Source organism: Notothenia rossii, assembly GCF_949606895.1.
Source record: "Notothenia rossii genome assembly, chromosome: 2".
Taxonomy (NCBI): Eukaryota; Metazoa; Chordata; class Actinopteri; order Perciformes; family Nototheniidae; genus Notothenia; species Notothenia rossii.
In genome coordinates, this window is record NC_136904.1 from 88,791,385 (window position 1) to 88,806,756 (window position 15,372).

Sequence of the window (15,372 nt, forward strand, 5' to 3'; positions counted from 1 at the left end):
ATTAATGTCTTTCATTAACCAACCTGTAGAAATACATTTAGTGCTGTTAGTGTAATTCAACCTTCAACGGAGATAAGAGGTGGATTACCTTTTATCTCTGTGCTTCCAATTCTGACCGGACATCATCCTGCCTCGTGCTCTCCTGTCTTTCTACTGCAAAATATTTAAAACATAGAAAATCAGAAACATAGAAAAAGAATGAAACAGGTGGAGGAAGAACTCAGATATTTGATTGAACTAAAAGTACTAAAACCATACTGTAAAAGTACTCTGTTCTAAGTTAAAGTCCTGCTTTTAAAAGGTCGCTTGAGTAAAAGTAAGTTAGTATTATAAGCAAAATGTACATTAGATGTAAAAGTCATTCATTTTTTTGAGAGGTACTGTAAGTAATAACAGACAAATACAAATGACAAAAAAAACAGTGATAAGATACTTTTATTTATAACAAACCACCTTTTTTTATAAAACAAATTAAGATGTGTGCTAAAATCCAAATTTCTAAAGCAATTTGTAACTGAAGCCATAAGAAAAATGCAGTTTAGTACCCCAAATGTGCACTTAACTTAGTTACATCGCTGAAAAAAGGGGACAATCTAATTTTGACATAACCAAGGACAGCTGTATCCCTGCAAGATCTGATTATCCTCAGTTTACTCGACTTTCGCCCCTTATGTGAAATCCACCAATCAGAAACCAGGACTTGCCTCAGCCAGACGTATGGCTACAGTGTGTGTGTGTGTGTGTGTGTGTGTGTGTGTGTGTGTGTGTGTGTGTGTGTGTGTGTGTGTGTGTGTGTGTGTGTGTGTGTGTGTGTGTGTGTGTGTGTGTGTGTGTGTGTGTGTGTGTGTGTGTGTGCTCTGCAGATTTAAAGGCTACATGCTACCGTATGAACTCTGACTCCTATACACAAGCCCTCTTTCTTTCGGTGTGTGTACTCTCGCCCAACACAGGGTTGAGAGTGAGTTCATGTAACGGCCCTCAAGCTGACTTGAGGGGCCCGAGTCCTGGTCGGATGGTCCAACAGCTACCCCATGGTTTCCAATGTCGGAATAAGGGGGGGGGGGCATTTCTTTAATTTTCCAAAACCGAAAATCCAAGATTCACATCCACTTCAGGACCTGATTGGCCAGCTGTGAAGAGGCGAGGAAGGAAGAAGGGTTTGGCGTCATTTCTGCAACTTTCTTTATCACGGAAAATGAAAATGTGGGCTGTCATTCCCAATGTCACATCTCCAGCTTCTTTATGACGAGAAGCATTTCACTCCGCCTTGCAGTGTAGCAGGAAGACGACATGTCATTCAAACCAATTGTTCTCCTCTCAGACCCTTAATCACGGCTCTACCTCTATGATGGGGAACTTACTACAACTTTGATGCAACATATCAGAATCAGAATCAAGTTTATTGCCAGGTACGTTTACACATACAAGGAAATAGTTTAGGTAGCTGGTGGTGCTAACATAAACAATTAAAAAAGTAAGTTGCGATAGGTAAACAAACTAATATATAAGGATAATCAAAAATAAGTATTTTTAAGTAACAATTTAGCATCAAAAAAGGATGCTCAAGACAAGTATTTACACCAAATTTAAATGTAACTATACAGTAACCTTATATACATACATACATACAAAATATATAATGAACAACCACAACAAGTAAAGGTACAAAATGAAATATAAAAGCACCTGACAAGTGAGTGAGGGGGATTTATAGTACAATGCCTCACAATGATTATCATACTGTTTGATGATCTGTAATAAACTCATTATTGAAACTAAATGTGTTGCCAAACAATCAATTTCTATAAGAAGTAGCCATGGAATAAGTGGTGTAAGTAATGTACAGAGATGCTGTCATTGTTGCAAAATCACCTAGTGTCATTATTGCAAAATATGGTAGATAAATAACTGAATCTGCCCCCATAGATAATTCCTCGTGCTGCTATCGTTCAAACTTTATATGTTGATAGAATCACAAGTTGTTGCGCTCTAGTTTTGGATTTTTGAGAGTTTTTCATGTTGACTGATATTTCTAGACTGTTTAAGTCCAAAGAAGTAACACTTATGAATGAAAAAAATGGGCGTTGTTCCTAAAAAAAGCAGAATACATTTCATCTTCCTCTCCTTCTGCACAGGGAGCTGTGGTCTATCCTCTCTCCCACACACACACACACACACACACACACACACACACACACACACACACACACACACACACACACACACACACACACACACACACACACACACACACACACACACACACACACACACACACACACACACACACACACACACACACACACACACACACACAATTGGTCATCCACCTGCATCTCTGTGTGTGTGTGGCTGTATATACTGTGACTCCCATCTAACCTTTTGTCCTTCTTCTCCCCCCCTCAACCCCCCCCCTCCCTTGATGGTGACTCATTTGTCACAGCCCAATCTCCCCACAATCTACGCTGTTCCCAGCACCAAACAATCTGCTCGCCGCCTCTCACCCCTGGGCCCTCTGTGCTATTTGTCACTGACTAAATAATGATTAGGAGTACATGTCTAAAGGCGTCACGGCCTGAATTAGGAGGTTACTCACATGTTTGTTGACGTCCATGTCTTGGGACACGACATCCGGCACATCCTAAAAAACCTTTTCACGTTAAAGAAATTGAGACTTATGGACAACCCCCGAAAACCCTGTTTTGTGACACGCAGCAGTCAACATCTTAGCTTGCTGCAGTGATAGAAGCGTGTACTCCTGGTGTGTTCAAGTGCAATACTTTGAGGTGAAACAGACATGATTCTTTTGAAAAGAGAAGACGGGGAAACACTGCTTTTCATCCTGGTGTTACATCACTTTTTAAAGAATATGTTGAATTTATTTTTTAATAAAATATTCATCTGTTTGTGTCCCACCTTACCATACTGGCAGTGGAATGTGTTCTTCCTGTTCTCACAGTACTCTGTGTTTTTCAGTAGAACATTTGCTCCCCTTTGAATGAGAGAGTTTTCTGTTGAACTGCCTTGAAGCGATAACATGCAACTATAAGTAATGAGGAAAATGCTGTTAATTACTACATTTTATTAATGAAGACTCCACTCGTAAGACTGTCTGTGGATACTTTTTATTAAAACAATGTCTCCAGATTTAAATTGAACACATTGGAGGACTTTAAGACCCAACCTTAGCCTGTATTTCTTTCCTTCAGGAATCGCCCATTACTGTAATAAAATTATCCTTAGAGATAAGGTGAGAAGTTCGGTCATCCGGGAGGGACTCGGAGTTGAGCCGCTCCTCCTTCGCGTCGAAAGGAGCCAGTTGAAGTGGTTCGGGCACCTAGTTAGGATGCCACCTGGGCGCCTCCCTAGGGAGGTGTTCCAGGCACGTCCAGCTGGGAAGAGACCAAGGGGTAGACCTAGGGCCAGGTGGAGGGATTATATCTCTTCGCTGGCCTGGGAGCGCCTTGGGACCCCCCAGTCAGAGCTGGTTGATGTGGCCAGGGAAAAGAAAGTTTGGGGCTTTCTGCTGGAACTGCTACCTCCGAGACCCGACCACGGATAAGCGGGAGAAGATGGATGGATGGATGGAATAAAATATGAGGTTGTGTCAACATTAGTCTAAATATTGTGATTGTTTTATTCATTTAGTAGAACAAAACTAATAGCAATATCTATAATATTTCAGAACCTTCCCAGCTTTAAAAACTCACTGTATGAGTTTCAGCCGTGAAACATCAAACATCACCCAGAGTAATCTGCTTTATTGTAGAAACAACATTTCCTTTGAACTGTAAATCTGCTGAGGCATTAACCAGATTTAACTCTTCGTCATAGTTATACAAATATACTGCAAGGCTAATAATTCTGGTAAATTAGTAACAACACAACCTCTTCAACCGGGAAAACATCACATTGATAATCTTTTATTAGGAACTGTCTTATCAAAAAGATCTTTAGGGAGTATCTGTCTGCATCTGTGTGTGGGCTGCTGTATATTCAGGCTATGGATGGAATATTTCACGTGTTTTCTTTGCATATAATGTGAAGTTTTGTCAGTGGTAAAATTGAATGGGGGGTCAGTGAACCCAAAAACATCCCTCCCTGCAGAGAACAAGATTTAAAGTTCTCATTAGAGTGGACATAGAATATTACAGATGGGTAAATACTCTAAGTGAGAAGACAGGGGTTACACAAATAATTTGACCTTCATAAAAACAGACAGAGAGAAAGAGTAGATGAAAAGGGTGAGACGATGTGAGGAGGAGGTGTGATGGAGATGAAGAGGGTGAGAGGAGAGGAGGGATCGTAGTCCTGAGGCTTCATGCCAGATGTTCAATCACTCATGTAACTCCTTTGCAGAGACTTTACTAAGTAATTTAAAGTTAATACTGTCTTCAGCACACAACCTTAGCACCAATAAAGACTCATCACCCTGATATCCTTTCCTCATAAGACCATTGCATTCTCTTTGATAAGAACATGAGATAAGGTCCAAATGTAATAAGAATAGGTGATGATGAAGGGAGGTTGATGAATCACGTTTTCCTGGAAATGTAGCTCGGATTTTATATCTGCTAACAGGAGGAAGCCCACATGGTTGGGATGCATTTATTATGGATACATTGCAACAAGTACATGCACACATTTAACATGAACTTGCTCTGTCTAAAGAGAGCTCGTACTCTTACTACCAGAAAGATAATTAATATAGAAGGTCAAGGACACCAGGAAAATGAATATCAGAAATACCAGGAACATCCTCATGCATACCTGAGCAATCACATGTTTAGTTTGGAGTAGAACAAAACCTTAACCATGGTTCATTTGGTATAACCAAGATATTTCCATCACAGGATTGGATGAAAGATATGTAAATCATTGTCTGGTGGTTGGATGGCAACAAATGCGTTTAAAGAAGTGTTTCCATAATACAGGTCAAAGAAATCTGAAATGACCAATCCAGATATCTTGAATTGTTTCTGATACATATGGTTTAACAAAAGCTACAAGACAAAATAAGATCAAAGAATCGCATGCATTTCATAAATTGATTGGGCTTCATCCTAGATTTTTACATTTCTCATCACCAATTTTATAGCATTCAGCTTTCTCATATGACCTAAAGTAAGACATCTCTCATTGAATGGTAAACGAAACGTGCAACCATTTCTCAGATGTTCATTCCTCAAATTGCTGGAATCAAGACATGGGCTGACCATTTCATTTCATTTTTATTTGTCCCGCTCATGGTACGCAAAACCAAATGTACAATAATTGCCAAGAAAATATGACTACCAAAACACCACTGAGCGAAAAGGAGCAGGGAGAAGAATAAAATCGTATGTGACCAGCCCCTTTCTAAAAAAAACTAAATAAATACAAATCGATGGTCTGCCCTTCATAATAAAAAATGTTCACAGCCAAACATAACAGTATCTTAGGATACTAAGAGAAAGACAAAGAAAATACTTATTTCCCACTTGACGGTTAACGGAAAGAAACAAAACAACAAAAAACAACAACACCAGAACATCAACACCAAAACATCACATCTATAAGGGAAAGATAAGTGCAACACCCTCATCTGAGTCCTACTGGAGAAGAAGGTGGCAAGCGGCGCATGATAATAATAATAATAATAACAATAACAACAATAACAATGTGACCTGCAAATAAACCATCATGCATATAGCGGGCACTACTAAGACATCGTGGATGCTTTAAACGTGTCTGCTTGCCTTTATCAGCTTTCTGTTCAGCGTTATGAAAGCTTGAGTAAATCATGATCCAATTAGTCAAATCCAGACGAAGACCGAAAGGTGAGCCAGTCTCTCGGTGTGTCAGGTTTATGTAAGATTGTCTCCTCAGTGAAGAGCCAGAGTGTTGGTTGCTTTGATTGGATAAACCATACCTGATGTCTTGATCCCAGGTATCAGAAACGTTAAATTCAATTTGAAGATTTATTTATTTTCATTGCTGGTTTTTTTGGCCTTTATGAGATAGTATTTAGATATTAACATTCCCAATAGATGGCTTTCAGATTTGCAGTTTTTCCATTACGACAGTGAGAGTGTAAATACACTATTAAATATAAATACACATTGCTTGTATAAACTGGAGAAACTGAAACACGAGGGAAATCCAAACAAACGGAGGGGGGAATCCAGAAAAAAAAACTGACTGGTGGATCAGTGTTTATAATTAAGTGTGTGTATACGTCACAATCTGACGCTACACTTGATATTTGGATGAGAGCCAAAAGTTTGTTGAAAGAAATTGTCGGAACAGAACAGATTACCTAAACGTGTGGTTTGTTAGATCACACAAATATTCTGTATATGCAGCGTGCAACACATTACAGCTGGATGATGCGCTGTGAATGTTAACATTGTTAAACAAATACAAAAACAGTTAGATGTTCTATGTTGCTGCATTTGGGTAGAGTATGCCTTGAGCTTATTTCCAACAACACCATGCTAACATGCTGTCAGGAATCTTGACTCAATAGTATGACGACTCAAATGCACAACCCAGAGACAAAAAAGGTTTGAAGAAAATAATTTTTACTTTGCAAAAACAAAATCTCTCTTTCAGAGGATATAACTAACTGTCAAAAGTAAAGCGCTCACAATGGAGGATAAAAGGCAAAACACTGAGTCCTTTAAATGATGGCTTGGATCTGGCTTCATGGAACGAACGAACAATACGAACCGACAACTAACAAGGGGAGACAGGACAATATATACATGAGGTACTTTAAGTTGGCACAGGTGGAAACAATCAGAGGCGGGGCAGACACTGAAGATGGCGGGAAAAAGAACCAAGGCAGGAAATAACGGGACCTGGAATGAGACATGGTGATTACAAAATAAAACAGGAAGTGGAACATAAACTAAGCGAGTGGTTCTCAAACTTTTTCTGTCAGGCCCCCCCTTTGGAGAAAAATATTTATTTTTAAATATTGAAGTTAAATGCATTAATCTGATGGACTTTGAGAGCAAAATGAAGAGTTCTATGGATGCATCTCTCAACACCCATTTGAAACAGAACTGTAAACAGATTTACTTTTTCTTTATGGATATTTTACAAATCACCCTTTTAAACTTTATTCTTGTTTTACTGTCATATAGTATTTCATAACTGTTTTTCATTTATTCTCTTATTTTTTTACAACTATAATGATCATATAAACATCCGCTTCGGAAATAATTGTTTACATTAATGGTGACCAAAACGTTTGAGACCCACTGAGATAACACTGAGAGAGTCCTTTAACTCACTGAGTCTCTCAGTCTGACACTTTGTTGTTGAAAAAACTTCTTATATCCATTAGCGTAGCTCGCTAGCACCAGAAGCTAACAACAACGATCTCCGGTACCGGTGCGCTCTCTCTCTCTCGTTCCACACACACAGAGCCGAGCTTTAATGAAACATATAGACCCAGACGTAATAGTACTGTACTGCATCATATTATTTTCGAATCAATAATTTTTAAAATTATGATTTTTTTTTTTTTAGTCTTTTTATAAAAAAATTTCCTTCTGGTCTCTCGCCCCCCCCCCCCCCTTGCATGCCTACCCCACTTTGAGAACCACTGAACTAAACTAACATGAACAAAACTTAACATATTTGACGGGACACTACACATGCTCACAAAGACAACATTTACATACTGAAGACAAACAGGTACAACATTAACCATTTTCCCCTAGCTTAGCGTGTTAGCATGCAATCGCAAATATTTACCATAATTAGCACAACAATCTAAATGATGCTGAGGCTTACAGTATGTGTTTGCAGGTTTTTGGTCTAGAACAAAATGATTGGACATATGGAAACCTGATTATTGCTCTTTTTGAAATAGCGGATTGTCAAAGTAAATTGTCTTTAACATCTGGGCATAAAAGCCTGCTGCGCAATTCACATCAATCTGTATGATACATGTATAATTACTGCCACACTGCAGGCCTTGTTAGATAAAGTACAAAAGTTCATGACTGCATACAATATGTACTTAACCTGCACCATGACAACACTTAAACCAAACCTGACTGCTGCTATTGTATCATATTCTGTGGTTACTGTCGATCATTTGATGATGGTTGTTTAGGGTAATGTTTCAACAATGGCTATTGTCCTACGTTTGACATTTTTTGACTGTCTTCCTACGTATATCTGCACCCACGTAAAGTCAGGACTGCACTGAGTTGCATTCAGACCTTAAAGTTCATAACATTTTTGTCTGTGAGGTTCAGCAAAGTGAGCAAACAGTGCTCCAGGCCAGTCGATTGAAGGATGAAAGTCACACAGGAACGAGACAGTAACTGAAGCCTGATAATCTCTCTCCTGCTCTAGGTATTTTTCCTACTACTATTATGGTTTGTCATGTTGTTCATCCCCTCTCTCTTTCTCCAGGCTCAACTCAGACGTGACTGAAGTCATTAAAACAATCTCAGTCTGGAGGCTATAGTCCTTTCAACTGTGTCTTTAACACCAACAGTATCTCATGTCCTCGGCTTCCAGGAGAGATGGACATATTTGTCTTAGTGTCTGGCTTCCTTGTGTTTTGGTTTCCATGCCCTGAAACCTCTATTGTAGCCATGGCTGAATGGTGACAGTGACAGTAATGTCAATCCTGCTCCAGTAGCGTGGCGTGGGGAAAAAATTAGGGGAAGCCAATAATACGTCCTTTCTTTTGGGGTGGGGGGGGTGTGGTGGTCAATGTAATAACGTAACCAGATGAGTGATTACAGCGCCCGGTATCATTTTACACACATTTGTATCATATAAATGCAGGACTTACACACGCCTGTTATCTGACCGACAGGTCCGCACGCACTCTCCAGCTGAAACTCTAATAAGCATTCATTCACAAACTAAATCAGGAGACCTTTAACGTTTTACGTTCCTCGCTGTACACAGCTCCAGTTTGGGCACTGGCCTGTCATCAGATTGTATTTGTTGTTGCTGCTGCAGCGGAAGTTTAGTACAATTATTTTTGATTAAATACTCCAAATCTCCACCCTCCATAATTGCACTTGCTTCAGTTGCTTGCTACTTTCTAACGGCGGTGAGAGTGGTGCAGTGACGCTATCTATCTTCTATCGATTAGATTTAGGATTCGAAAATTATAAAAGTAGGGTAGACATGTGGATATTATCCGACTGAACAAAACGTGCATTTACCTAACAGGTTCGTTTTCCACTGACCTTTTTTCGAGCTATTTTCCAAAATCCTATGGAGAAATCCCATCGCTATTTTGTCGAGGGAAACCTAGAACAGCTTACTTCCGCTTTTTGGGACGCGTCACTGCACCACTAAGTTGATGCGATTTGATTGGATTGTGAGGCAAGGGAAGCCAGCCGCCTCTGGCTTCCCTTGGCATGGCCCTGACCAATCACAGGTTGGCAGGGGCATGACGTGAGCCTCATCTGATTGGTCAATCCCTCCATTTTTTTTTCACCAAGGGAAGCAAATTTCGGCTGGCCTCCTCTCGTAACAGAGAGTGCAATCTACTGTTTCACCATAACATCTAGAGGGGCGCTGTTTCACTCTTTGTAAAATACTAAATGAGAATGGGGGAAAGACGGGCCGGCAGCAACACACAACAAAACATTTCCGAAACTAAGCCAAGTGTTTTTATTTATTTATTAAAATTATAACTACAATCCGAAAAAACAGGGGAAGCCTGGCTTCCCTTGGCCTCCAGGAGAAAACGCCACTGTCCTGCTCTGACATACAGCTTTGCAAAGGCATGATGTGTGCACAATGACTTTGACAATCCGTGTCAATCACAAGGTAAACCAAATTGATTCAGAGACGAATAGAGTGTTTCCTAATGGAATGAAATCCCAGATATTTTAACATGCTAACATGATATTAAACTTGTTATGTTAATCATGTCACACTGCTAACATTCCTTGTGTTTTAGCTACATTGAACACGCTATTTGAGCAGGAACAATTGTCAGAAAGCCTTTCAACATCAAGCAACATGAGAGACGCGTGTGTAAGATCTTACCCTGCAGAACCTGTTGATGCAACAAAACATCTGGGTTAGATTTAGGAAAGGAATGTGATTTGGGTTAACATTTGCTTTACATAACTTATGTTATGCATGAGTTAAGTTTGTAAGTCTTTGACGCACAGTTTTTTTTATATTGTTGGGACACCTTTCAACACATGATTATTGTGAACTGCGCCTACGAATTTCTATAACTTTCTGAAACTGAAAACCTCCAACATTACGCCTGGATTGTCGAAGTAAGACAGTAGCTCCTTTCGCAACCTTTCTCAACATTTACAGTTTAAATGCGTGAACAATAAATAAAATTATGCATCTGAAACATCAAATGAAAGCTATTGGAAAGCAGACAGGGTGATACAGGGACAGTGGAAATAAGAGATGAAAGAACACAGTGAATGCATATGTACATAAAAACAAACATTGCCCATTCAAATGGTGTGTGTCTGTGTGCGTGTGTGTGTGTGTGTATGCGTGTCTATGCGTGCATGCGTGTGTGTGTGTGTGTGTGTGTGTGTGTGTGTGTCTATGCGTGCGTGCGTGTGTTTGTGTATGGGTTGAAACAAGGTTACATGGCCCAACACAATGCCGCCCATTCTCACTGTGCATTTCAATAGGCCAAGGGTGGAGGGTAACAACAACAGTGTGGTACAGTATCTGCACTGGCTGTGACACACACACACACACACACACACACACACACACACACACACACACACACACACACACACACACACACACACACACACACACACACACACACACACACACACACACACACACACACACACACACACACACACACACACACACACACACACACAAGGATCCCCCTTTCTCTCTTGGATCCCCATTATTATGTTAGTCTCAAACTCCAGGAAGAGCCTAAAGGTGATCCGATGTTCCTGTTGCTTTCTTCTGCACCCCTCAACCTTGTGTAAGAAAGGAAGAGGTGTTGAAAATCCACCAAAAGAAAATATATTTTGAGTAAAGATATATTATTCAAGCAGAGAGATGTTACTGCAACCCTTTTCCCCCTCTGTGACAGTTTGTAGGACGCTGTCAGCCCCCCTTATAACCCCCTTCATGCATTTACCAAACACCTCCTCCTCTGTTTAGCCTCAGACCCTCCCCCTGTTTGCCCCCTTCCACCTGACCAACCAATGGGAGCAGACGGGCTTGTTGTGATAATGGGAAGGGGGGGGGGATGACCTACTGGACAGGACCAAACACCTGTCTGGTCAGACAGGCAGGAGCAGAGGGGCTGGGAGAACTCAAGAGATCCATCTTCACAAATGTGCAGCTTGTTAGAGGAGAGTTATTGAAACGACCCGTTGCTTCCTCTCAATGGATCCTTATATCTGCAGGTGTGGAGGAGTGAAGGGGCTTCAAGAAGCTTAGACCTGAGAACAAGACTAGGAGAAGAAGAAGGAAAGCAGGATATACACAAGAAGGAAGACTCAAAAATTAACAGGAAGGAGGATACAAATTAAGAAAATCTGCCAAACACACACACACAGACACAAACGGCAGGGCGAAGGTTTTCGGACGTGGGGATGTCTGTAAGGATGGAGGACGACCTGGTGGCCAGGAGCCGGGCTGGGAGCTGTGTGGATTTTTACAGCATCAAGGTAACTCTATTTCTTTTAATAAAATGTGAGAAAATGGCTGAAAGAAATGAAGAAAAACCCAACGTTTATTTTATTATCAAATGTCTGCAATTCTGTTTCATTTGAAGAAGTGCATGTCAGTCTGGGTAATGTATATAATGCGAGGGAAGTCAGAGAATATAAGGGAATTTCACAGGAATGCACCAGAATGTGTTTCACCACTTGTTGCACACACTTGTTGCATTTCTGAGTGGAAAAATGGTCAAACAAGGCATGAAATACTACCTGTCACTGAACATGTATGATTATTTAGCAGAAACAGCTCCCTTGGGAACCTATTTATCTGAGAACTGTTTATTTTAGAAAGAAAGTGTGTGCATTTAAGGCATGCAATGATAATCAGTGGCAGATCATTATAATAAATACATGTAAGATATTGACATTAAGAGGTTTTCAATATAGATATATATATATAAACCTGGCAATTATATGCATACGTGCTGATAAAATGTATGAAATAGGGGTGTAACAGCTCACAGAGTTCACGGTTCGGTCCCAAATGTATAATTCCAGGTTTGTGTTTTATTTATTTTGAACATTGTGCAAGTTTCAGTATAAAAATAAGGAACTCTAACACAGTTAAAAACAAACCACAAACAGTACCACACACACACACACACACACAGACACACACACACACACACACACACACACACACACACACACACACACACACACACACACACACACACACACACACACACACACACACACACACACACACACACACACACAATCTATAATGACTGATGTCAAACAAAAAGGTTCAATAAGCTGTACAACTAAAAAGAATGTCCTGAAAATATTACAAAATAAATAATAAGAAAGTGTTTCAATCACTTTCAATCACAATCAATAAAAGCCGGGGTCCTCTATTATTGCATAAGGGCGCAGGATAGCCGTTGAAAAACATGTGCCAAAAGCTTCCGTCATTTATTTTGGTCTCTCGGATTTCATGCCTATTGGCTTCTTAAAAACAGCGGGGATAAGCTGCTGAACTGCTGCTGTCTTTCGCCGGGCTCCGGTGATTGGCAAATCTGGGTGACGCCTTCTGATATGATTTAGCATGTTTGGCTTAGTGTTACCATTAGCATACCGCACCGCTGTCTAACAACGCCGACACACCGTCCTCGCACTTCATCGTTATTGTAGTCCACAGGGAACCTGAAATGTTCCCACACACAAGAAGCAGGTGGTTCTTCTAGCTCCTGTGTGTTATCTGAATTCGCCATACTAACTTTTCTTCTTCTTGTATTTTGTTCGTTTTGTTGTGTTTTCATCTTCTTCTTTATTTGTTTTTTAAGGGTGGCTGGTAAACAGCTTTTAGGCGCAATACCGCTCCTGGATTATATATAGTTTAATGGATACTGCCCTGAATGACAGACTTTGTTCCCACTCATATTCGTCGTTTGACGTCCGAACCGTGACGGTACAGGACGAATACGGACACCGTTACACCCCTTGTATGAAATGGTTGGAAAAAAGTGCTCCTAAGCTTTGTTTCATAACCGTTTGTTTTCATAAGCTGATACAAATCTCCACAATACAATAAAGCTCACATAATGACGGTGTATTTAGGAGGATAAGTGCAGCCGTTATTACAATCACTTCTCTGTGCCTCTGTTAAAGCCAGCAGACCAAAAGAGATTTGTTTTGTGATTGCAAAGAGCTGAGCACTTCGAGGAGGGTCTGAGCAGGTTGACGCTCAAACTGCCTCTGAAACAAACAACCTCCCTGCTTTCTCTAGGCTAATGACCTCAAAGTGTAGGAGCAGGTCTGTGGTTTAGGTAAGGAAACAGTGGAAAAAGTTTAGGATGAATCTGTCGATCCTATAATGTGAAATGTAAAGCTTTTGTGTACCAAGTACATCCTTCTAACCCTCTAACTGTTGGGCATTTAAAACCATTGCACCCTTATATTTAGTATTTAATGTCAACTCATCCAGGTGCACTGATGGATTGCAATGGGTTTTCTTTATGATAGTCTCATTTGATTGGAATTTTACCCTCAGGGGGCTTCCAATACAGGGTATTGTGGACAAAAATCATGTTTTGGACATAAATAGAGTTCATTTACGTGCGAATTTGTTGACAGTATACAAAAGTCTGCTTATACTGTAGAGAGGTGAAGTCCCGCCCATCTACTTCCGGTCAATGGACCTTATCTCGGAAAAAGTATGCATTGAAATCAATGGAGAGAGAAAACGTATATTTCGATCCCGTTTGAATTGTGCCATGAATTACACACATGATGTTTGTCAATCTTAAAAAATAATTTCCATGTCAGAAAAGTCACAGTTTGTCGTAAGACTGTTGAAATATAGGACTATGAAAAATACGCAACTAGAAAGACTACAAATCCCAGAATCCCGGTCCCCCATGCTGGCTCTTACGGAACCGACTAACTCGCCTTGTGTGTATGTACAGCTCTCAACATGCCCAGACTTGGAGTGATTTTCACCTCTTTTAATACTTTCCGCCTCATTCTGAAAGAAAGAAGTGAAATGTGCCAACGTGACGGCCGTCTTGGTGTGTGGTGCGAGGCGGGAGATGTAGTTCATTGAGCGGTTTCACACAAACAAATGTGTTCCTTCACAGTTTTCCGACACATTTTATTATTTTGACTTGCAAAATTATCTTTTAAATTGACGAACATCATATGTGTAATTCGTGGCACAATTCAAACGGGATCAAAAGATAATCTTTCTCTCTCCATTGACTTCAATACATACTTTTTCCGAAATAAGGTCCCATGGAGGAGGTCCCCCGGAAAGGGAGGGACTTCGCTTCTCTATAGAAAGCAGGTGTACTCGTCACTGTTATGCGGATGACTTAAGGTTGGTGACACACCTGACAGGCAATAAGAATGCTAAACAACTGAACTTTGAATCAACATCCATAACATTCATCTGCTTCTTAGTAATTATTTATCTATTTGTCTAATATATCATTACTCTTATTGCACTATTTCACTTTTTAAGAACTATTTTTCTTTTGTATTTACTATATTACTATATTACTATTTACTTGCACAACATTTTTTCTGTTTATTTGTGTTATTGTGTTGCACTGTTGGAGAAGCCTGTGACCTAAGAATTTCATCGGCATAACTACTCTGTAGCTATGTTCGTATGACACAATAAAGAACTTGAACCTTGAACCTTGAACCTTGAACCTTTTGTAAACAGTCAACAGTGGGCTATCAGAGTAAAGCGATGCATACATGATGCAGTTTTAGAAACATTCTTGACAAGTGTGGAAGAGATACTGTATTGAGTTCAGGAGCCTGTTTATGTTCAGTTCTGGCAGCAGATACAATTTTACTTCTCTAAGATTTGGTAGGCAGTGAAATATGAAATACCTGCAAGGTTGCATGCTTTCTATGATGTAAATATTGTTCACCTGGTAGAAGTTATTGGACTGCAAGAGGTGATTTGAACCTAAATTACACAACCATTATTTCGTTCATCACTTTCACTAACATACAGTTTATCAAGGGTAAATCATGTGTGCAGTGTTGGAACGAGACAATGACCTAGTCTTGTATGTGTCTGTCTTCTCTCTTCTCTTCACCCTGCTGTGAAAAACAAAGCCCACATCTTTTTGTGCAGGTTACTCTCTCTCATCTCTGACTGTGTTATGTGCACACAAGATTACAATTAGGGTTTATGGGAGGTGTT

The 15,372-nt window shown here is 40.1% G+C and overlaps 1 protein-coding gene across 1 annotated transcript in view; it reads left to right on the top strand.

Annotated features, from left to right (window-relative positions):
- The first annotated feature begins 11,339 nt into the window (after positions 1-11,339).
- LOC307030201 (rho GTPase-activating protein 20-like) overlaps positions 11,340-15,372 on the top strand; it is a 63,974-nt gene continuing 59,941 nt past the window's right edge. Inside the window, exon 1 of the mRNA XM_079666491.1 lies at positions 11,340-11,654. Within this exon, the coding sequence (XP_079522617.1) occupies positions 11,580-11,654 (75 nt within the window). The 5' untranslated portion in view covers positions 11,340-11,579. The remainder of the gene's footprint in view (positions 11,655-15,372) is intronic.